General features: G+C 48.0%; 2 protein-coding genes across 2 annotated transcripts in view; both read left to right on the forward strand.

Moving 5' to 3' along the window:
- The first annotated feature begins 3,007 nt into the window (after positions 1-3,007).
- Positions 3,008-6,589, forward strand: yipf4 (Yip1 domain family, member 4). The gene is made up of 6 exons (XM_062463496.1): positions 3,008-3,266; positions 3,823-3,976; positions 4,107-4,278; positions 4,909-4,986; positions 5,186-5,299; positions 5,515-6,589. The coding sequence occupies exons 1-6, from the start codon at positions 3,209-3,211 to the stop codon at positions 5,650-5,652; spliced, it is 714 nt and encodes a 237-aa protein (XP_062319480.1). The 5' UTR covers positions 3,008-3,208; the 3' UTR covers positions 5,653-6,589.
- A 440-nt stretch (positions 6,590-7,029) lies between these two features.
- birc6 (baculoviral IAP repeat containing 6) overlaps positions 7,030-23,924 on the forward strand; it is a 91,947-nt gene continuing 75,052 nt past the window's right edge. The window contains 16 exon segments of the mRNA XM_062463498.1: positions 7,030-7,488; positions 10,340-10,521; positions 12,490-12,627; positions 15,726-15,919; positions 16,118-16,229; positions 17,447-17,529; positions 17,747-17,969; positions 18,388-18,554; positions 18,729-18,787; positions 18,926-20,524; positions 21,257-21,406; positions 21,969-22,194; positions 22,443-22,603; positions 22,875-23,006; positions 23,323-23,454; positions 23,723-23,889. Of these exon segments, the coding sequence (XP_062319482.1) occupies positions 7,278-7,488; positions 10,340-10,521; positions 12,490-12,627; positions 15,726-15,919; positions 16,118-16,229; positions 17,447-17,529; positions 17,747-17,969; positions 18,388-18,554; positions 18,729-18,787; positions 18,926-20,524; positions 21,257-21,406; positions 21,969-22,194; positions 22,443-22,603; positions 22,875-23,006; positions 23,323-23,454; positions 23,723-23,889 (3,936 nt within the window). The 5' untranslated portion in view covers positions 7,030-7,277.

The following is a 23,924-nucleotide window of genomic DNA, read 5'->3' on the forward strand; positions in this document are numbered from 1 at the left end:
AAACCTTTTATACATGTCAACGTGTATGTCTATTATTGTTTTCAAATAATTTCTTTCTAGCTAAGGTTTGCAAAAAAAACTTTTACGGGACAGCTACAAAAGGGAGAAGAACAGAGATAAAGAGTTGGGCAGGAGTGGTGCAGGCCTGACTAATCACAAACCCTGGAAGTACTCTGCTGTGATGGGGTTCCTGGCTCCATTTATGTACAGGGACTCCATGCAGCAACTTCCAGAGGTCTGCCACATCAGACAGACAGCTAGCCAGAAACTCCTGCCAGTGAGGCCAGAGCTTCCCCTGCTAGTCAGGCTGCAATGAGTAGCCAGCCCCAGGATCCTCTGGCCGAAAGAGGGTGCGGAAAGAGAGGCTGTCATCATTTGAGAAGAGGATGCTTGGTGCTCTCGAAAAAGTACAGGCACCTACCTTCTCAACCACCACCTCAAGCAAGAGGATTCTGAAGAGGATGAGAATGTTTTTTAAGCCTTTTCCTTGCACTTAAAAGACTGCCACCAGCCAAGTGGTCAGAATTAAAATGTATTATTCACCGCATGTTTTTTGAGGCAGAGACTGAGAGGCAGGCCACACAGTGACATATAATTTAAAAAAATTGTCACTGACAGAACTTTGTGTTCCTTTTATTGAATTGGGCTGTTAGGTATTAAGATACTATTATTTACTATGAATGGTTGGTAGTAAAAAATTAATAATGATTAAAAAAACAACATGGCTGCACAATGATTTAAGCTAATATTTTATGAAAAGAACATTCTGGAAGTGTTTGCTTCTTTTGTGATTAATGTGGGTGGCTCTTAAAAGAGTCTTTGTTTCTTGATGACATGGGCTAAACAACATATTGCTGCCAGGGCGAATTGCTTGACGTGCAGCATTGTTGCTGCCCACTCGTGGAGCCTCCTGGAGACCTGCTGACTCCTCCTGGCCAGGACAGGCTGCTGGACATCCCCTGGCCCCTCTCCTGGACCTCCGGATGTAGTTGTGGAGGATGCAGGTGGCCTTCATACACGCCTCCGCCGGGTTGACACCAATGATGCGCCGATACATTCTCCACTGGCTGGAGAGTATGCCAAAGGCACACTCTACTGTCAACCTGGCACGGCTGAGAACTGCCTGTGAACTGCCTCTTCTCCCCAGCAAGGTTTGTCCCAGGGAAGGGGCGCATGAGGTTGCTCCGCTGACGAAAGGCCTTATCACCCGCAAAGACATGTGGCAGTGGTCCACGTGGCTCTTCTCCAAGGACGACACCGTTCTCTGGGAGGTCCAGGGTTCCATACCTCAGCGGCTCACCAAACGCAGTTTCCCAGGGTCCCACCGTCACTGTGGCGTCCGTAGCCCCCGACATTAATGACATGGAACATGTCGTCCGCATCCACAACCGCAAGGAGAACGATGGAGAATGTTCCCTTGTAGTTGTGGTACAGTGACCCTGAGGTGTGAGGGTCCTGGATGACAACGTGCTTGCTATCGATGGAACCCAGGCAGTTTAGGAAGTTCCACCTCTGAAGGAAGCCTTCAGCAATGTTCCTCCAGTCCTGCTTGGTTGGCACAGCTATGAACTCCTCCACCAGGCAGTCCCAAATGGCTTTAGACACAGCCCCAACAATACGTACCACAGTGCATGAGCCCACACGATGGCTGAAGCTGATTGTCATGAACGAATCCCCCGTGGCAAGGTAGAAATACCATACATAGAAAATAATGCACAGAAAATAACTACACGATATTATAGTCTGAGAACACTGAAATATAACAGTTTACTATAAAGGCTAAAGCTTACCGTAGACAAATAGCTCAGCTGAACGCCACGCGGAACGAAATGTTTTGCCTCGCTAGCCGGGGTCCCACTCTGGTCAGCAGGTCATCGAACTCGGCTCGTTTCAGCCGATGATAAACTCCGTTTATCCGCAAACGGCGAATGGGATGATCCGGCGGCGTCTTCTCCGGCGTCTTCTCCGGCATTAGAGCAGGGCGACGAGAGCAATCCTCTGAACGTTATTCATGATAAATGATTAAGCAATATAGTACGAGTGCGAGTGGGATTGGTAAGGGATATTCCTCCGGCCTCGTGGCTACGGCCGAACACCACCCCACCCCAATAAGGCAACAACACCCGTGGAACTAGGGTGGAACTGCAACCAGTTCAGAAGCCGGAAGTTTCCTGTGAGTGGCAGTTCTTCCCATATCTTAGTTCTCCCCATATTAAACATTCTCTGTTACAAGTTAAACTGCAAAAAGTAACAGTAAATACATGGAAATTTGAGAAACAGCACCACCGTGTCTCTGTTTTCTGAACTTCAGCTCTTCTTACAGCTCAAGTTTGATTGACAGTCGTGTCAAGGAGAAAATAGCGCCTTGTCAAAGGAGATTGGCTGGAACAGGATTGACTGGAAAGAAGTGGGCCGCTTCAAAAAATAAAAATGGACATTCCACTGGCACTGAGCTTTCTGTGTTACTTAACAACGCTCAGAGGACCTCATTAGCTTACACAACATGTTTATATAGGACAGACTTTTTTTTTTTTTTTTGAGAATACAAAATAAATACCCTGCTACCTTTAAATGATTTCATGTATCCGACAGATAAAATATAAATGCAACTATAATTTAAAAGAAGACTATTAGAGATGGGAACAATATAAAACATTTTTGGTTCGCAGCCCGCCTGATCCATTGTGAAACTAACTCCAAATTCAAATGTATTGTTTTTGAAAAAGTAGGCTACCAGTTGTGTCAACTTCTGCTTTCGTGTTAAGCCAGTGCAAAAAAAAAGAACATAGAGGCAATGTAGCCTACACCTGCGTACAATTAGGCATATTGTACGAGTTTATTGTTAACAAACATATCGCATGCACAGTGCATGCTCACATTTTACTGCTTGTAGGAAAAACAGGCACATCCAAATTCTTCACTTCACAAGTTTATTTAGCCAACTAACACAATAAACACTAGATGGCGCCATTATCTTCTCCGCATCGGGGATTTGACGTGTCCTCTTTCCCAGCTTCCCCTGCACTTCCTGCTTGTAGCTGCTGTGTTATGAAGAGCCATCAAATCAACAGAATGGAATCGAAGTCTACCTAAATATCGTGAAACACGATTAATGACAGCGTCCTAATTTGTTTCAAGAGAGTTAATGAAACAATTAATGTAAATGTCAGTTACTCGAACTTAAAGACTTGTGGGGACAACATCAACAATGCAGTTCTCTCCCACAAACGGAGATTTTACCTTCGTCTCATCGACTGAAGGCGAGGGTAAGTGTTAGCACGTAGCAGGCCCAGAAAAGTCAGGTGCCTCTCTGTTTACCTCGTTATTTCTCTTAGTCGCAGTTGTTCTATGTCAGCATACACAAGTCAGTCAAACTGATTTATTGTTTTCGAACAGTAGCCTATAGCTCGCGGGAAATGTATATCTTCTTTAGTGAAAGACGTGTTTCCCAAAATATAGGTAGTGTTAGCTGCATGGCTACTCAGTGAGATTTAACAGCTGGTTAGTCGGTATAGTACTGCAAATCATGTTGTTACTGAAGGTAGATAGCTAATGGCATTAATGGCATAGCTAATAGATAATGGCATTTCAGTAAGGGACAGAAGTATGAATGAGCTATAATAAACTACAGTTGCATTATTTTCAGTGACCTAATACAACATAAACCTATAAGTTTTTGCTTCTGTCAAAATGTCTTACGCCTTTGAATAAACTGTCAGAAGACATATTTTTGATTCAAGTTATGTGATTAGTTATTATCATAATGGGCTTCCATGCATCTAGATTCGTGATTATCTAATTGCATCTATTATTGTCCTATAGAGCTGAGCGGTACCATTGATGCTCCAGATATCAAACTGAACATTGGCAGTGACAGTGCAAAAGACCCCTATGCAACTACGTTCCTGAGGCAACGAGGTTATGGCTGGTTACTGGAAGTAGAAGAGGATGAAACAGAAGACAATAAGCCTCTTTTGTGAGTACTTAAAAAATATATGCGTCTTGTTTTTGCTTCATATTGATAGTGGTGAGACTGATGGTTAATTTTGAGTTGATACCTACTAAAATGCCCCCAATATCTCTCTTGTATTGTTCTGATTAATTAGGGAGGAGCTGGACATCGATCTGAAAGACATCTACTACAAGGTCCGATGTGTGCTGATGCCAATGCCCTCTCTGGGCTTCAACCGGCAGGTTGTGCGGGACAACCCTGACTTCTGGGGTCCATTGGCTGTGGTTCTCCTGTTCTCTATGATCTCCATCTATGGCCAGTTCAGGGTAAGAAGGACCTATAACTTAGTCTGACCCCATCACTGTACCCTTGATTATGTTATACTATGTAATAATGAGTTGGCTACATATTGGTAGTTAAATCACTTATATACTAGCAACTAACAATTTAGCAGCCAAATAATAGCACTGTGCCCTGTTTTTACCTTCAGGTAATGTAATGCCTTATTGTTATTTATTTCTATGTGAATTGGGTTTGGAATCTTTTTGGGATAAGGACTGAAATAAAACATTACTACAACTATTACTATTTCTTTTTGTCTTCAGTAATATGTACTGGAGCTGATAATAGCAACTGAGGGTCTTTCTGAAACTAAGCCTTTGAATTCAAACAAGAGACAAGTCACACAGACTAGTCATTTAGCAGACGCTCTTATCCAGAGCGACTTACAGTAAGTACAGGGACATTCCCCCGAGGCAAGTAGGGTGAAGTGCCTTGCCCAAGGGCACAACGTCAGTTGGCATGACCGGGAATCGAACTGGCAACCTTCAGATTACTAGCCCGACTCCCTCACCGCTCAGCCATCTGACTCCATCTGGACATACCAGTAACTTTCTTTGATACCATGTTACCACAATGGTTCCTGCCTCCTAATCTGTTCCTCTGTCTTTTTTAAGGTTGTGTCATGGATTATTACCATCTGGATATTTGGATCTTTAACAATCTTTTTGCTTGCCCGTGTGCTTGGTGGCGAGGTAAGGCTCATAGAAGTTTACATATAAAAGAACAAAAAGCAGATACTCCTGTACCACAAATCGGTTGTGTGTATTTCTAACGCCTCACTTATAGGCTTTTTGAGGTGTATTTGAGGTTGTTATTGTCTTAAAGTAAGCACATCTACACGTATTATCAAGAATGCTATTTTGCAATTCACAAATCTTTTATTTTAAATAGGTGTCTTATGGACAAGTCCTTGGAGTGATTGGATACTCCCTTCTCCCGCTCATTGTAATAGCCCCATTGCTTTTGGTCATTGGGACGTTCGACATTTTTTCTACACTAATAAAGGTAAATCTTTGTGGTCAGCTCTTGTTCTATAACTGTGTTCCAGTATTGATGCTTCAATGTTAGAAAAATAACATTTAAATTTACAACATTTAAAACGTCAATACTATATGACGTTTTAAATGTTTTATGCATAGATTATTGTATGATATGTAGAGGTAAGAGTATACTTGTCTAATTGTTGTGATTAAATCTGTGAATCTTTTTCTACTTTTTAGCTTTGTGGTGTATTCTGGGCTGCCTACAGTGCTGCTTCACTCCTTGTTGGGGATGAATTCAAAACCAAGAAGCCACTTCTCATATACCCCATTTTTCTTTTGTATATCTACTTCCTGTCGCTATATACCGGAGTCTGATTGGACACATGGCCATTTACTAACTTTTGTTTGGATACTTACACAAAGCACCGTGAAAAGACACAAAATAATTCATTCCATGATGAAAATAAGAAGTTTTGGAAATGTTTCCAAATGTCTTTTTATTTTCCCTTCTCTTTAACCCTGTTTACAATCCTACATTAGATAATGGGGACATGAGGTGTAAGTTACATCAGTGTATTGATGTAATTGTGTACTGAATAAAATGCACTCGATTTTAGGAATGCTTTGCATTTAGATTATATTCTATTCAACAGTAGAACTCATGCCTTCATTATTAGCATAACAATAAAACATAGTAAGTAATAAGAGAAAGGTCTCACTTGGTTATTGAGTTAGCCTGATAATGTTCAATTGAAGAATGTTGTGCCAAATATCAAATGTTCAGAAGTTGAATTTGGAGTAAAAAATGGAGACACCAATATTGTTTGAAATGTGTTTATTTTGTAAGTGGAAGGTTTTGGCATTATGTAATATGTAATGTATTGCTATGAAGAGTTGGCCATCCAAGCCTTTTTATATAAACTTTTATTTCTTAAGTTATGAGTTACATTCTGGGTGAGGGGATAGATGGGCAGTTTGCGTGAAATAAAATGTTTACTAAATTTTGTGCGTTTGATTAGTTTACACTAGTGGAAATATTTTACCAATCTGACCTGTCAGGTGCTGGTATTGTATTTTTTGTGTATTCACTACTGTATATAACTTTGTATTGTTTCATAGTGGCAGAGCATATACATTTGTGAAAAATAAGTATGATACAAAGCAAAACTCATTGGGAGGTGGTGAAACCCAACTAAAAAAAAGGATGCATGATAGTTTGCGTTCCAAATCTTTAGTTGCAAGAGTTTCCATGTACATGGATGTCGAAACTAATATAACTGGATGATCCAGAATAATAAATATGGAAAATACATGTGTAAAACTACTGTTTATTGGGTTGGAAACTCCATAGAAGTTCAATTTTTTCAGGCCGTGTCTGATAATTATTCAGGCCTACTTGGGTAGACTAATAAGAGATCAAAAGAGTGATTGGACTTTCACAGGTTAGAGATGTGCAGAGGTCCTCGCAACCCTTTGTTTGACGCGTCCACAGGACCAGACCAAATGCATATCGTAGAGACTTGATGTGGGCACAACATTTTTGGTTTAAAGATCGGTCTGGAGATTTGCCTAGAAGAGGGGACATGATGGAAATTGATACACAACGCAAAACAAGTACAATTAAGGCTAAATGCATGATACATTAAGTATATATTTACAAACAATGTCAGGCTGATATAATGTGCAGAGCCGCTGAAATTGACATCTACGAACGTAAACATCGTAGTGCACCCACTGGTATCGCGTGAGATGGCAAAACTGCTACGCTAGTTCCGTTTACCTGACATCCATCTGACAGAGAGCGGAGCTCGTAGCCTTCTCAGTACTGATGGTGAATAGCTACTGTTGCGTTAACAGGCGGAGGAGCAGAAGCCGCAGAAGGAGAGTCAGCAGTGCTAGAGGAGCGGTAGTTTGGGGATCAGCTTTTGAATTTATCAATCTTACTCTTATCAACGGAGCACCCTAAAAAGATATAGAAGGGAAGGGAAAAATAAGGAAAGATGGCGGCCGCGGCCTCGCCGGGCTCCTGCTCGTCTACCTCCTCAGACTGGATTGTACTGAGAGACGGTTGCCTGCGTTGCGACGAGGAGGGCCTGCGAAGCCTTTCCTATCACCCGGCCCTGAATGCTATTCTGGCCGTCACTAGCCGGGGCAGTATCAAAGTCATCGATGGCACGTCAGGCGCCATTCTACAGGCCTCGGCTATGCATGGTGAGTCCAACTTCTTAAATATCAGTTAGCTATTATGACGGATAGTTTGCTCTGGCTAGCCAACTAGCTATCTTACAGTTCTGACAATCACCTGATTCAAATAACTAATCGCTAATGTTAGCCAGCTAACGCTAGCTTGCTGGCTAACGTAGATGACAGGCTGCGATACTTAGCTACTTGTCAAAACATGGGCCTGCTAGGATAACACGAGCCTGCTAGCTTAGCTCTACATTAGCCAACAGTTTAGCTAGAGCTAGTAGCCTAGTAACTTCAAACCAGACCGAGAAGTATATGTTATGATTCGGCTAGTGTAGTAATAAGGTCAAATGTGTCTGGATAGCTTTTAGACATTCCCCTGTGATCTTTTAGACTTATTCACTGTCAAAGAGGCTGTTGTTGTTGTTGTTGTTAGGTAGCTAGCTGGCGAGCTAGTGTGTATTATGGGCTACTGACTACTGTACTAGAGAGGGTTGCGTGTTTCAAACGCCTGCATTTACACAACAGGAATGGCAAAGGATGACTACAGTACTAGTGTATAGCTAACACAATGTTAACCGAGTGAATATGGTTTGAGTAATTATATCATCCCAAATTAAATAATAATCTCGTTAACACGATTGTACCTACTGTACAGTACATAGAGTTTAAATAAATAATCAAAACGTTAATCATAAAAAGTTAGCTAGCTAGCGTATAAGGTGTGAGTGAGCCAGCCTGCTGTTAGCAGTGGTGCTACTAGGTCTAGCTGGACATCAAACATTTAGCTTTACTGCATGCCGTTGTGAGTGTGTAGCTAGCGGTCGACAAACATTCAAAATTATTGTAATGCGTTTATCTTCGTTGTTTAGTTTGATTCAATTGGCTTTGCTATTTGCCAGTGTTTAGCTAGATAGCTAGCGAACGGTTAAGGCGTGATAGCGCCAGCGAGTCGTTAGCGCTTGCTTCGCCTACCCAATTAAGCTATACTGTATTACGTCTGCAGCCAATGGTTAAAACGGGCGAGGGTATCTAGCTCTTCAAATTGGGAAGTACTGACTGGAGGTTAATCGTGCGGAATGTTTTGACATTTAAAATGTACACAATCAAGTTCACGTTAAATAAAGCCAGCCCTTTCGTTTTATATTTTGACTTTGCCCTCAGTATTAGGGTTAATGTTACTCAACCCTACCAAGCTTGTTTTTGTGCTCACACTGTTATTACCAGTGATTGTCGGTGCCGCTTGCTAATGTGTTAGCTAGCTTCGCTAGAATGGCAAGGTGGTGACTTGCTGTGTAGCTAGTCTAGCTGCATCAAATCGTACCTACGCCTAGGCCAACATTGGGACAATAGTCACTATTTAAAATGGCAGCTTGACACAACATAGAGTAACCTAAAATGTTATACCTAGTAAGCATATCAACTATTCTCTTAAAACCAGACAGTTTGACATGACAGCTCGATACCAGAGCCTAACTTGCCATGTAGGCTATGTAAAGGCTTTACATTGTTCTTAGCAAATGGAATCCACATAGATCCTAATTAATTATTATTATTATTTTTGATAATTCTTAGGTTGTATATGGATTCACAAGAAATGTTCCCGTTTGAAACAAAGTCTTGTGTTTTGTAAGGCTCACCCCTATGTTGAGATGCAACTGTAGACTGTCTGTTGAGGTCCTGGTTCAGCAATTACATCTTTGTGTCACGTTATACACTTTTTCTATGCATTTGGTGCTTGCAACTGAGAATCTCCTCAATAGGAGAGATGGATACTGAATCCAATATTGAAAACCGCTATCAGCTTGCTTCTTCTATAGTTCACATATGACCTGTAATAAACATGAACACATGAAAACATGCATAAAATTGCAATTTGTATTGCAAGCCTGTCAAACTGCATTTGAAACTGTATAGTCCCTGTTTGATCAGTTGAACAACCTTAGTCTGTTTGTCAGTAAGCGGATATGATCGGCAACTGCATAACATGTACATATCGCAGACCTGGTTTGGCTCATTCAGTTCTTATAATCAATTAAGAACCTATAACATTTGACCAAATCTAAATTCTCAGTTATCAATGCTGATGGGTTACAACAGGAAGTAGGCTAATTCCATTGTCTCACAAATACATTTGTTGACTCCTTCTAAAGGTCTTCAGCCTTTCTTACACAACGGGATATTGTCAGCAAACAATGTTACTCAACACAAATGGTGCAGAAATTAGGCTATGGGGAAACTATGCATGTTCTGAAGCTGCTTGTTCTATTTAGACATCTTCCCTGCATTGGAAAGAATCGAGTGACGGACAAACACAGCCTCTGTAGGAAACTAGACCTTTGGAAAAATGATATCTTGTCTTTAGATCGAATGACTAGAAGCTGCTAATTGAAAGCATTACGATTCTGTAGCATAGTCAACCTGAATGTCTCATAGTGGTATAAGAGACACCTGTTTGTAGGTTTACGGCTTCATGCCCCACACTGTCCTCCAAACACTCATGATGTAGTAGCATGCCATGTACACATGTTAGTAAGTGGTTTATTATTGCCCAGTATGATGCAGGAACACCACACGTGCTATAAATGCTAATGTAATGGCTATGAAAACTTGCTGATACTTGTAGTATTTTTCTCCGGTTGCACAAAATTCTTGCATAACCAATGATCTACACACAGCCATGACATCATTCAAAATGTCCAAGGACTATAAAAAAAAAATCTTCATGCTATGCTGATCCAACACATTGAAATCATATTTCCTAAACAAGTCAAATTTCCACCTGCCTACCAGACTCAAGTCTCAACCAGGCTTATGTAAATGATCTTTAACACCTACCTCAATGCTGTTCTTTCTGTTGTTTGATTGTCGCCAGCTAAACCAGGGGGCCGCGTCAGGTGTCAGTACTTCCCGTCTGTGGACAAGGTCCTGTTTGTGGATGACTATGCGGTCGGCTGCAGGAAGGACCTCAATGGCATCCTGCTGCTGGACACGGCCCTGCAGGCCCCTGTGGCCAAACCTGAGGACATGGTCCAGCTGGAGCTGCCCGTCACTGAGGTAAGACTGCAAGCGGCAAGACGCAGGCACGCATGGCAGCGAGTAGAAGACAAGCGTGCTGCTTGTGATGGCCAAATCAATAACACACCCTGATTGTGCTGATTTTAGTACGTAGGCTGAATGTAAAATGTTGTTGTTATCGTGTGTTCACATTTTATGATAGTATGCAGATGAATATAAGCCTGTAGGAGTACATTTACTTCAGGACACACATCCATCACTGCTTGTGTGCTTGTAATGCAGACAAACTGGTCCACCCATGGCCAGGTCTGTTGGGAATCCACCCTCCCTTCCATCTAAGACTGGAGGAGGAGGAGGACAATGCTGTGGCTGCACCAACCACTTGGGGTGGAGCGTGTAACGTGGACCGCCACATTCATCATTCAATGTCAGTGGATGATCGGTGTGAAACATTTCAAGTTTCTCGCATAAAGATCGTTCCTGTATACCGCCCCGGAAAATAATTAATGTCCCTCTACCTCTCTCTCTCCTTTTAATCTGGGCCATTGTTAACTGTGTCCACCTATAGTGTATATATATGGCTGGGTTACACATTAACTCTTTAAAGTGAGTCTTATTTGATCAGTGGATCAATGACCTACAGCTTCAACTGGCCTCATTTTGTTCTAAACCTTGCCCAGACGATGGATGCACAAAGTTAGTCAAACTGCTACTTTTAGCGCTCTCGATGTCAGTTGTTGTGGCATTTCAGTATGGATCGATATAATACATTATGAATACATCCATAAGATATTTACAACCATTACAGTGGAGTAAATGTCTTGTGAATGATCGGAACATGCCTTTCTCAGGCATTTTCTTTTGTCCTTCTGAAATGTACTGCTGAATTGGGTTCCTGTGTCATTATCAGCCCATCAGAAGCCTGAGCTTATTGTCCAGACGTGTTGTTTTCCGGAGGGCTGTAAACCGCTAGACGTACGGTTCTTCCTCCAACACTTGGAAGTCCACACGGCCAGTTCTGAAACCAAGGCTCCGTTCTCCCATATCTACAGGACGAAGCCAATAACCGAGGTCACCTGAAGAACCTCTAATGTCACAAAAGTAAAAGTATACATCAGTTCGAAAACCCTTGTCAGAAATAAAGGCAAATCCACCACCGCTGTGGGCCACCAGCCCAGAAACGAAGGCTCCCTAACATACCCGAGGTCGACAGAACATACAAACACAGGCACGGTTAAGACCAGGCTTTGTCGTTCCTATTGGCATGCTTCCTGGGTGTGCCAGTTGATCGTTGTTGCCTGCCCGAATGTGTGAAATGCATTGCTAGATGAGCTAGGCCACCACATTTGCTGAAGGCCTAAATGCAGTCAAGTCCATAGTCTTCTCATTCTAAAGGTGGATTACAAGTGTAGACTGTAGTCTTAGACGTCCACATTGGCCATCACTCCACCGAGCGGTGAGTCTGTGGACGGCTAAGGGCTCCCTTATACCTCCCTTGGATAAATCCTCAGTCAAAACAATGGACCCAGCCTGTGTCTGTGGACGCCTGCTTATGACAGTAATTTCTCTTCAGTGGGTGTGTCGTTGTGTGTGTGTGTGTACTTTGTGCTGCTGGCCCGTATTGATTTGCCTCCATCTCTCCTAGCTCCTCTCTCCTGCAGCAGACTTAATCACTGCCTCTCGTGCTGCAGGTCTGAAGAGATTTGATGAGCTGACAGTGTAGTTTGACCACAGGCTCTGGCCGTGTTGGGTCTATATCTGTTTTGGTGTCCAGATTGTGACTTAAAGTGACCTAATCCAATCAAATGACTCGGTTGGCTGAATTAGATCCTCGTATTTTTAGTGTCCACAACAGACAAACTGTGACACGTTGATGTGTGGAAGGCCTCTAGCTGTGTTTTTGTATGTGTGCGGATGTGTACAGAACCGCTTGTGTAGCATCAGTGTGTTGGGTTCAAGAGTATGCACCGCACTGCCTTCATTGTGTGTGTGTGTGTCTGTCCCCAGGCCCAGCAAATGTTATCAGCCTGTCAGGAGAAGGTGGACGTGTCCAACACAGAAGGCTACGACCTGTTCATCACCCAGCTCAAAGAAGGACTCAAGAATACCTCGCACGAGACGGCAGCCAACCACAAAGTGGCCAAGGTGAGTCACACGTCTCCTCAAAGAGGCCAATCGGGTCACATTCAGGTACGCTAGCGTTGCGCTGCGTCTGTACCCTTCATACAAGTCGTGTTTCTAAGCAGGTGCGAAGCTCGCTGAACCCAGACCAAAACAAAACAAAACAAGTGGATCCATGCACCATGAACGTCTACTGTAACTGATATGTTATCATAAGTCACAGTTCACAATCTATTTTTGCTTACACTGTGATATTGCCACACGAGTTCAAGTACAACAGTAACCAGTGACCGTGCGGGCCGAACCTTGTTCCCCCTCAATTATTCAAAACCCGCCGTGTCTTAGCGCGCTGACAGTCAGTGTTACGTCGCTTCATGCTACTTAGCATGCCAACCGTGCGCTGCGGTCGGCCTGCTGCTCACCACAAAATTCAATCAGGTAAAAGTATAACGTTGCCCCAAAGATGACGTTTCAATCTAATCAGTAGGTCAGGCTCTGGGAGCTGATACAGCAGTGTATGCTGCTGCTGTGTGTGTGTGTGTTTGTTTGTGTGTGTGTTTGTGTGCACATGCGTTCCCTGGCTGTCATCTCATGCTGGCTGAAGTGTTGCTCACATCAAAGCTGCTCTGCTGCAGCTGCCCCAGGGAGGCTAACTAGCTGTTAGCTGTGTGAAGTCAGAGGAGACTGAAGGTGATGCGGTTCGAACGGGGTTGAGATGCCATCGCACAGAAATGTTGTCGTAGCGTCGGTCGATTAGACCAATAGATTTGCTCATTGGACTTAATGCACACCCGCACGGGTCTGTCTTTCTCCTTTTCTCTCTCTCTCGCTCGCTCTCTCTCTCGATCGCTCGCTCGCTCGTGCACATACACTAGAAAAATTCAGTTCTTTATTGAAGTGTATGAGACAAGATCTTCTCACAGTGTATTACAGATACGTGACATTGCATTTGGGCTCCCTTTTGTGTTGTTAGTTGGATCCCCAGCCTGGACTGCAGTCTGCGACACACACACACACACACACACACAGGGAGCCCACTCTGCAGACCTCATCGGCATATTAATAGCCCGTGGCAGGCAGGGGGAACAAGCACCACTCTTGTCCCAGTGCCCATACTACACTCTAATTGATCCTTTGGCTAAAACGGATCACAAAGATGTCAGAAGCATTTAAGGATCCTTCATCTTCATCCTTCATGTGCGGAGATTTAGCGACAGATTCACTGGGGCAGACGGTTACTTCTGTGTGGCAAAGGTAGTCGTCGATGGGTGTGTAAATGCAAGTTTGGGGGGAATTTCCATCGCAGTCCGTTGTCATGTTCCTTAATGCAAAGCAGTTGTGTTCCTGCCACACGGCACTACATACGCCCTTTGGCTGAGTTCCAAAAACACCTCAGACACACCTTGATGTGAAGAAATTAAGGCCTTTCTCATTCAAATGACTGAGGGAGCTGTTATTTCAGTCAGACTACATCTGGCCTTGACTCCAGGAAGCTAGACAAGGTTTGTGGACATCAGCACCTTCTCAGTCACAGCAGGGGTGGGGGGTGGGGGGGATTTGCAGCCGGAATCTGATTGGCCGTTCAATCTTTGCTTGGGCACGCTCAGCTGCAGTTTCAGAACAGTGGATCCGTCTAACCTTCCTGCTGCAGCTTTTGAATTTGACACTTTAGAATTTTTGAGCCAATCAGAGGAGAAGTTCCGGCTCGGTCGAACTTCCTGAATCAGCATAGTTATGCCCGAATCTAAAAAAAGCAGCCTGAAATGGGCATTCTTCTCCATTGGTTGGGTCTCTGTGTGCTGGCTGTCCCCCTGATCCTAGCACAGCAGGTTCTGAGGTGGGAGCCACGGCATGGGAGGTAGGGGGAGTCAGGTGGCTGAGCGGTTAGGGAGTCAGGCTAGTAATCTGAAGGTTACCGGTTCGATTCCCGGCTGTGCAAAATGACGTTGTGTCCTTGGGCAAGGCACTTCACCCTACTTGCCTCGGGGGGCATGTCCCTGTACTTACTGTAAGTCGCTGTGGATAAGAGCGTCTGCTAAATGACTAAATGTAAATGGCAGCCAAAACAAGTGGTTTTACATCAAGCGAAAATCGGATGTAGATCGGTCTGGTTTCGACTGTGCACTACGCACAATACGAAAAGGTATTTTGTCAAACGATGAAGTCATGCAAATTCCTAGCGGCCTCAGTTTGCCAGCAAAGCCCGATGGGTGGGAGATAAAAGGTGTTTACAGACAGCACAGATGATGGCTGTCTCAACACGTTGGTCGCAGCCTCTGCTTTCTCAACCCCCATGTTCTCCTTCCCCCCCTCCCGCTCGCAGATTAAGAATGAAGGGAGCGGTCCCAGAAAGAGAGTCCCATTGGGCTGCGTGTACACTAACCTCTCAGAGAGTGCATCTCTGGTTTTTTGTTGTTGTTGTTTGTTACTGTCCCAGATGTGTACTCATGCACGGGCCCCAACACGGGCTCTGAGAGCACCACCGCTCCACTGGTCAATGGGGAGGGCTGTCCAACCAGAACACACTCTCACTCACTTCACACACGTTTGCACACACACATACTCGCACGCTCTTGGCCGTTTTCATTCGACATTCAGCTCAAGCCATTGTTCCACTTGCTGGACATCGCAGCAAGCCTAGAAAGTGAATGCTTTAACAGCTGTCACGTGTTTTTACTTCCTGTGTGTTCTTGTATTGCTCCAAGTCCAACGCGAGGCTGGCAGTGCCAGCATTGGCATTTTACCGACCTCTTTTTCCCCCCTGGCGTGAGACCAGCTCTGACAGCCTGCTGGTGTGATGGATTCCCCTGTAAACCTTTCCCACTGACCTGTGTGTGTGTGTGTGTTGTGTGACGTAAGCACGGACAGGGGCCTGATTTCCAAACCGCTTCCTGTTGTTTTTGAACCGAGACAGGAAAGGAGTTCTGTTGTGCTTTAGATGCACATGATGGAGACTACGTGATAGGAAGCCTGCATGTTACGCAACCTTTTTATGAGTCAGCTGTAGGCCTGCCCAGACAATTGACTAATCTCTCGTGCACATCTCTGTTTCCTCTCTCTCTCTCTCTCTCTCTCTCTCTCTGTCTCTCTCTCATTCATTCTCCACCCCCCCCCCCATCCAGTGGGCAACGGTGACGTTCCATCTCCCCCACCATGTGCTGAAGCTGGTGGCCAGCGCCATCGTCAACGAGCTGAAGAAGATCAACCAGAACGTGGCGGCCTTGTCCGTAGGCTCGTCCATCATGGACCGGCTCTCCTACCTCTTACCCAGCGCTCGTCCTGAGCTGGGGGTGGGGCCTGGCCGCTCTGTGGACAGGTGAGGCTCCGGGGCTGGTTGGACCACAACACCCGGCTATCTGAAGAACCGTCAATGGACCCTGTGACCCCACACACCACCACCTCCATGTCATCTGCATGTTCCTTAAATAAATAAACAGATCTATATCCTCTTCCCAGCATTTCAGATCCATTTCTGGGAAAGTAGGATTGAGATGGTGTGTGTGTGGTCTTGCAGGTCATTGATGTACAGCGAGGCCAACAGGAGGGAGACGTTCATGTCGTGGCCCCATGCTGGGTACAGGTGGGCACAGCCTGACCCCATGGCCCAGGCAGGATTCTACCACCAGGTAGGCAGTGTAAGGAGCCACACGCGCACACACACACTCACACACACACTCACATGCGTTGTCTTTATAAGGCTCTTTTAGATGGATTCCAGCATCCCACATTCATGCATATTAATGTGCGTGCGAGCGCACTCTCACTCAAATAAAGGTGTTCAAAAAAAATCTCAAAAACGGGCTTTGCCTTTGTTTTGAACAGAAGCATTCGGTAGTATATGCTCATACCAGTTGCGTTGAAACCTTTTACGCTGCGCTGGGGGTCACTCATTGTCAGTGGGGCTCTGCAACTCTGCTTCGGGAGTGTCATTAATATTTTAAACTCTTGTGTTGGTTTGCTGTACCGGTTCATATGTGGGACAGACAGAAGCTGGGATCTATGAATTATTTAAAAATTATTAAAATATTATTTCTCCCAATTAGTCTATTCTGAAAGTGAGTTACTTAAGATTATGAATGATAATTTATAAGCACATCAATATATTATCCAAACGTTATCCTAATTTTGCCTCCCAAGTATTTAATTATTTGTGCAGGTCATGGCGATCCACCCTTTTTGCTTTGCTGTAACCTTTCTGTTCATTCCACCATGAAACCAAAACCGGCCCGAATCAGCTTCTCTTTGGTTTCTGCCGTAGTTCGTTGCGTTTTAGGTATGCATCGGATAGAAAAAGACAGGGCAGATATCCAGCAAAATGCATACCTATCTGGTCAGGATCAGTTGTTGCGTTTCATTTGGCTTTCATTTCGCCGGTGGATTTCCCCTACTCTTCCCCACACGATCTCATTCCGAACATGGAGATTCTTTCACTTCCACAGTTGCGACCAATGTGATTGATAAGAAACTGTAACCATGGCAACGCCACCACTCCTCCTGCTGGTGTGCTCTGTTGTCATGCCAACCACATGGGAGTGGAGTTTGGCTTGTGCTTTGACTCCTGAACACAAAGTATGTTTCATCTCAAGAATGTCCCTCGTATGTCAGTACAATACTGTATTATTCCATAAATCGTATTTGTCAGTGCAGTATTATTCTTTAAACCATCTTTGTCAGTACAGTACTATTCCAAAAATCGTGTGCTGCCAGTCATTCCCATTTTATTCATAACTACAGCTTACAGTCATGTTGCAATGGTTTATACACCTGTTTGAAATGATGGTCTCTGCTTCTCTTCCTCCACTTCCTCCTTCCTCCACCCTCTCCTCTCCCTCTCCTCCTGCAGCCTGCCTCCACAGGTGACGACAGGGCCATGTGCTTCACCTGCAGCGTGTGTCTGGTCTGCTGGGAGCCCACCGATGAACCATGGTGAGAAGACACACACGCACGCCTGCTCACACCCCTCCCCCCCTCCCAGTTTACAGAACACAGGATTAGTCATCGACAACAGACGAAACGTCATCCGTTTGTTGAAATCCATCGCAGCAGATGAATATTCATGACCATGTGGTGCCACAGTTAAATATGTCAACCGACTCGGTAACCGCCTAATCCGGGTCTCCCCTCGCGCTCGCCCGCCCTCCAGGTCCGAGCACGAGCGTCACTCCCCCAACTGCCCGTTTGTGAAGGGCGAGCACACCCAGAACGTGCCCCTGTCCGTGACGCTGGCCACCAGCCCCGCCCAGTTCCCCAGCCCGGACGGCTCGGACAAGATCGCCTGCTACGGCTTCGGCAGCTGCCCCCACTTCCTGGCCGCGGCCACCAAGAGGGGCAAGATCTGCATCTGGGACGTCTCCAAGATGATGAAGGTAGGGGGGGGTTCCTTCGTGGGGGGGGAAGACCGGGGAGAGGGGGTTTGTATATGCAGGGAGGGTCTGCAAAGGTTGTATCTGTAGGGAGCGTCTGATAAGTCGGGTGCGACTCAGAATCTGAATGGGTTTTATTTGCCTTGAAAGTTCACACAGACACGGTATTTACCGTGGCAGCAAGGTGCATACATGAAACATATACGAATCTTAAATAAGTAGTGTACAAGTCTAACGAATACTAAAGGTACAACTCATGAGAAGATGGTGTCTTAAGATAGCCCTGTAATACCTGAGGAGATATTTATCATAATGCGGGTAAAATATCAAGGGCTCGGAAATGATTATCGAGGAGTCTAGAAGGAGGTCATACCTGGAGGGGGCTAGCTGGACTCAGCGCTCTCTCGGTGTCTCGGTTCAGGTGCATCTGAAGTTTGAGATCAACCCGTACGACCCGGCCATCCTGCGCCAGCTCATCCTGTCCGGGAGCGAGCAGCCCAGCCTGGGGTCAGAGGCCAGGAGGCCCCTCCTGGCCTGGCTGGAGGAGGAGTCCAGCTGCTCCGACATCCCCAAGCTCGAGGGAGACAGGTACTACACACACACACACACACGCAAATGCTCACGCTTGTGTCCCGGCCTCACACAACAGACAGTTCCTCATTTCTACCCAAGGAGAGATCAGTTAGACTCAATTGTCTCCAAAAGATTTGTTTTGTTGAGCAGGGTTAAAATGGTCCTTGTTCATTCTGTGTCTTGCTCCAGTGACGATCAGTTGGAGGACTCAGACAGCGAGGAGCATTCCAGATCAGAGTCGGTGACCGGTAAGATTGTTCAATGCTTGGAATGTCACAGTACAATGCCATGGGAAACGGTTATCCCTTTTAGTGCTAGCATGGAGGCTGTGTGAAGATTAGAATCCCTTTAAGCAGTGTGTAACCCCCCCCCTCTGTTGTGTTCAGGCCAGCCGTCCCAGAGGGAGAGCATGGAGGTGAGCCTGGGCGTGACGGCGCTCAGCGTGCTGCAGCAGCCAGACAAGCTCCAGTGGGAGGTGGTGGCCAGCGTGCTGGAGGACACGGTCAAGGACCTGGAGGAGCTGGGCCAGAACCCCTCCCTGGCCCAGGCCAAGGCCCAAGACAAGGCCAAGGACAAGCCCACGGAGCACCACAACATTCCCTTCCCCTGCCTCCTGGCCGGAGGCCTGCTCAGCTACCGCTCGGCAGCCGGCACCCCCCTGGCCGGCCCGCCCCCCGCCCCCTCCCGCCGCGCCATGGACGGCCCCCTCAGGACTCAGGGCCTCGAGCTCGCGCACGCCGGCCCCGACCAGGGCCCCATGGAGATAGACACCTGTAACCTCCCCAGCGCCCCCCCGGACCTGGACTCCCCCACCCTGGCCGGCCCCCTCCCCGTCCCCCTCCCGGCCCCGGCGCCGGCCGTGCGCAGGACTATGCCCGTGCTGCTGCTGTACAGCATCAAGGAGGCGGACGACAAGTCCTCCGGCAAGGTGTTCGCCCAGATGAACAACCTGATGAGCAAAGGGCTCCACGAGGAGGGCTTCACCGTGCCCCAGATCATCGAGATGGAGTTCGACACCCACGAGCAGCTCCTCCTGCAGGACCCGCCCATCACCTACATCCAGCAGTTCGCCGACGCCGCCGCCGCCAACCTGGCGTCCCTGGACGCCGCCGACAAGTGGGGCTCGCTGGCGCCGCGCCCCGGCGCCCTGGTCCAGTGCCTGCGGCTGCCCCGGCAGCTGGAGGAGGAGAACCTCTACGTGGACTCGGTCACGCCGTGCTGCGACGGCGCGCACCTGCTGGTGGTGCTGCAGCCGTGCGGCGTGGAGTCGCTGAGCGCCATCAACCAGGTGGAGGCGCTCAACAACCTCAACCGCCTCCACTCCGCCCTCTGCAGCCGGGGCAAGGGGGAGCTCCACCCCCTGCCCACGCTCGCCAACGGCCTCGAGGCCCACCCGGCTGCCTCGCCGCCGCAGACCCCGCTCATCCTGCCCCCGCCCGACCAGCAGCAGCAGCAGCACCAGTCCAGATCTATAGGAGGGCTGGGGGGTGGGGGCTACCTGGCCCTCTACAAGCTCAACTACTCCACCCGCGTGGTCACGCTGGAGGAGGAGCCCGTCAAGGTGCAGCACATTCGGGACTCTCGCGACGCCGTCACCTCCCTCATCCTGCTCCCGCCGGACGTGCTGGACGGGAGGGAGGACGACAGCGAAGAGAGCCCAGAGGAGGGGCCTCAGTGCGGGCTTAAAAACGGCACAGGGACGGGGTCCTGCTCCGGGACTGGATGTGGCGGCGGCGGCGGGGGCGGCGGAGGCACGGCCGGAGCCGCTTTCGGTGCCAAGGAGAAGCAGAGGCCTGACGTGACGGGACTGGGCCACCTGGTGGTGACCACGCAGGCTGGGTACATCATGATCTTGGACCTGTGCACGCTTGAGGTCCTGGCTAAAGCGGAGCCCCCCAAGAAGGAGGGCTCCGCCGAGGAGACGGACCCCTTTGTCTCGGTCACCTACTGCTCCGGGACGGACCGCCTGTGCGCCTGCACGAAAGGTGAGAAGCAGCGGCCATGTGGTTTGTACACGAGTGGGAAGTGTTTGCTCACGGATGGTGGCGTGTGAATCAGTAGCAGCGTTTCATGGTTTTCTGTTGCCCATAGTGCCCGGAGCGAAACCTAAATTGTCTTTGGTGTTACTGTAATATGTTCCAATTCGGTGTTATCTCATCATGTAACGAGACGCCGCCGCAATAAGAACAGACAACGAAATCCTCGCGCGACGCGTGTATGGTGTGTTTTCGTGTCGTGATTGCGCCTGCCGTTGGTCAGAGCTGCGGTCCGTCAGAGCAGGTGTTACAAGGCCGTGTGTGTGTGTGCGCAGTTTACTTTCCTGTGTGTGTGTGTGTGTGTGGAAATGCCTGGTCTGGCCTGCCAGCTGTTTTCCTGTGTGAGCTCCAGGCGAACTGTCGAAGACGGCACGACGGAAACACGAGCTCTAACCGAATCACGTCGGCCTTTAATGTGTGTTAGAGAGGGAGCGAGCTGAGGGGAATCCCACACAGCAGAGGTGTAATTAAATCAATTTCTCCAGTGTTGCTGTAATGTTGTCTGGTCTAATCTGGGCTCCTGTTATCCACTCGGCCCCTTGGTACATGGTTTCGATGTCTGGAAAAACCTTGTTTCATGTTGGATTAAAGCTCATCTAATATTGGTACTTACGAAATGAAATGGTAAATGTGTCTGTTGTTGCATGTCAAGGCTAACAGGTCCCGTCCCTGTTTTTCAAGGTGGAGAACTTCATTTCCTTCAAATTGGAGGTGTGTGTGACGATATAGATGACGGCGACATTTTCGTCGACGGCCCCCTTTCTAAAGGGGTGGAACAGCTTCTGGAGGGAACCAAGCCCTCCTCCAATCCCTCAAGTCCAGGGATCACAGGTAGGCGGGGCTTACAGCCGTCATCCAATCACCACCTCTCTGCACCTTCTATTACCTTCCATATCTTCTTATATCTGCTGTTCACCCCTCTCCTCCTCCTCTCCAAATAACAGAATGTCTGATGCCCCAGTTCTATGGCCATACGGTCATTGGAGTTCTGTATACTCACATTGTGTGCTTAGAAGCCAAGATGGGATCTAACTAACTTTTCTTTGCGAGTCACATGCTGGTCCGACATGGGTTTTGTCCACTCGGGACCGTGAGAAAACCCAGCGTATGTTCAGCTTCAGAGTTGGTAATATGTAACTGTCTCCTGAACTTTGACTCCCTGGTACCCATTCAATATAAAGTCAATGTTTAAGTTCATGAAAGATATTCAGACACGACGACAAGGGAAAAAAGCACAGCGTTTGGTAGCCTCAAGGTGGAAGTACTAAATCTCCCCCCCCTTCCTTCTCTTCCTTCTCTCCACCCTCCCTTCCTTCTCTTCCTCCTCTCTTCCTTCCCCCCCCTCCCCTCACCTCTCTTCCTCCTCTCCACCCTCTCCCCCTCCTCCCCCCAGGAGTTGACCTCCTGGTGGACCAAGCGCTGGCCCCGGAGAGTCTGACGTCGCTGGTGGAGCTGACACGCTTCGAGACGCTGACACCGCGCTTCTCGGCCACGGTGCCGCCGTGCTGGGTGGAGGTGCAGCAGGAGCAGCAGCAGCGACGCCACCCTCAGCACCTGCACCAGCAGCACCACGGCGACGCCGCCCAGCACACGCGCACCTGGAAGCTGCAGACCGACAGGTCAGCTGAAAGAGTCTCTGTGTGTGTGTGTGTGTGTGTGTGGGGGGGGGGGTTGTGGGTTGGATATGAGAGAATTACGGAAGGTGATGTATGCGTGTTTGTAATGGAGATGGGTGGATGCACAGCCACCAGACTGGGAATGCTAAAGGATGCCAGATGAACTGGGAATGAGTTGCTATTCCTCAGTGGAAGGTTCTAGAATCGCACCATTGCTGGCAGTAACACGCCTGTCCCCTGTGTGGCTGCAGCTCCAGCTGGGACGAGCACGTGTTTGAGCTGGTGCTCCCCAAGGCCTGCATGGTGGGCCACGTGGACTTCAAGTTCGTCATGAATGCCAACATCACTAACATTCCTCAGATCCAGGTCACCCTGCTCAAGAACAAAGCCCCAGGGCTGGGCAAGGTCAACGGTGAGGATGTCGCGCGCTCACCGCGCACACACACACCACACCACACATACACACACACACACACACCACAGCACACACACCACAGCGCACACACCACAGCGCACACACCACACACACACACCACACTGCATACACATTCACACCGCACCACATACACACACCACTCACACCACACATTTACACACCCACACACACAAATACACACCACACCACACACACAGACATGAAAGTGGAGCGTGTGAACGGCGGCGTGGTGTCCCCCTGTGTGCAGAGACGGCCGTTGACAGACAGATCTCCTTCCCCCTATCCCACGTCCTCCACGCCAATGGCGAAAGGAACGGCCAGCCCCTCCTGCACGACTTTGCCGAGGACATCCAGTTCATGGACATCGAGGAGACACCAGGTAGAAGACTCTGAGCCTGGCGTCTGTGTTAAACGGATGATTAGGGACCGTTTTGGGGCACACAGGGTGGTTCAGGGTGCCAGGTGACGGAAGAAGACCTTGGGTAGAATGGCCGATTATATCCCCCCCGAACCCCCATTGGGTTTGGATCCATTAGTGGCAGATTGGGTTGCCAGATTTAGAATGTGAGAACCCTCGCTGCTGCCCTTGGTAAGGATCTGAGTCATTCCGGCCAGGCAGAGTAGGACCCAGTGAGGGGACACGGTGCCCTCCCCGTCCCTAATCCCCCCCCACCCTCCCTTCCTCTCGTCCACAGGGTCCAGGCTGTGCACTTTCTTAGAGGACCATAAGGAGGACATCCTGTGTGGGCCTGTGTGGTTGGCCAGTGGGCTGGACCTATCAGGACACGCCGGCATGCTTAGCCTCACCAGCCCCAAACTAGTCAAAGGTAACCATCAACATGAACGAAATGGTGTTAAGTCAACAGCATGTTGTCTGTACCTCCCATGTTTGTTCATATCTACAACCCCGGCATAATTCTGAATGGCATAGATGTGCGTTTTCTCTTTCCGACTGTCCTTTTTTTTTGAGCGACACCAGCGACAGCCAACCAGCCCACACGCTCACAGCCCCTCCCCCTCGCCTGTGTAACCGTGCGTAACCGCTGTTGGGTGTTCTCTCAGTGTGGCTCTCCTTGCGTGTCCCTCTCCCTGCAGGCATGGCGGGGGGGAAGTACCGCTCCTTCCTGGTGCACATCAAGACGGTGAGCGACAAGGGCATGGAGGACAGCCCGCGGCCCGTGGTGCGCATGCCCGCCGCCAAGCCCCAGAGCACCAAGGCCCACTCCCTGTCCACCCTGCTGCAGAGGGCACAGGCCTCCAAGGTGCGGCCGCTACACCAGCCACGCTGACAGACCCC

The sequence above is a fragment of the Osmerus eperlanus genome, chromosome 6, assembly GCF_963692335.1.
Source record: "Osmerus eperlanus chromosome 6, fOsmEpe2.1, whole genome shotgun sequence".
Lineage (NCBI taxonomy): Eukaryota > Metazoa > Chordata > Actinopteri > Osmeriformes > Osmeridae > Osmerus > Osmerus eperlanus.

Bases quoted from the DNA above. Each gene is read 5' to 3' on its own strand.
- yipf4 (XM_062463496.1), top strand. From the start codon at position 3,209: ATGCAGTTCTCTCCCACAAACGGAGATTTTACCTTCGTCTCATCGACT. The intron at 4,279-4,908 runs GTAAGAAGGACC...GTCTTTTTTAAG, and splicing joins CCATCTATGGCCAGTTCAGG to GTTGTGTCATGGATTATTAC. The intron at 5,300-5,514 runs GTAAATCTTTGT...TCTACTTTTTAG, and splicing joins TTTTTTCTACACTAATAAAG to CTTTGTGGTGTATTCTGGGC.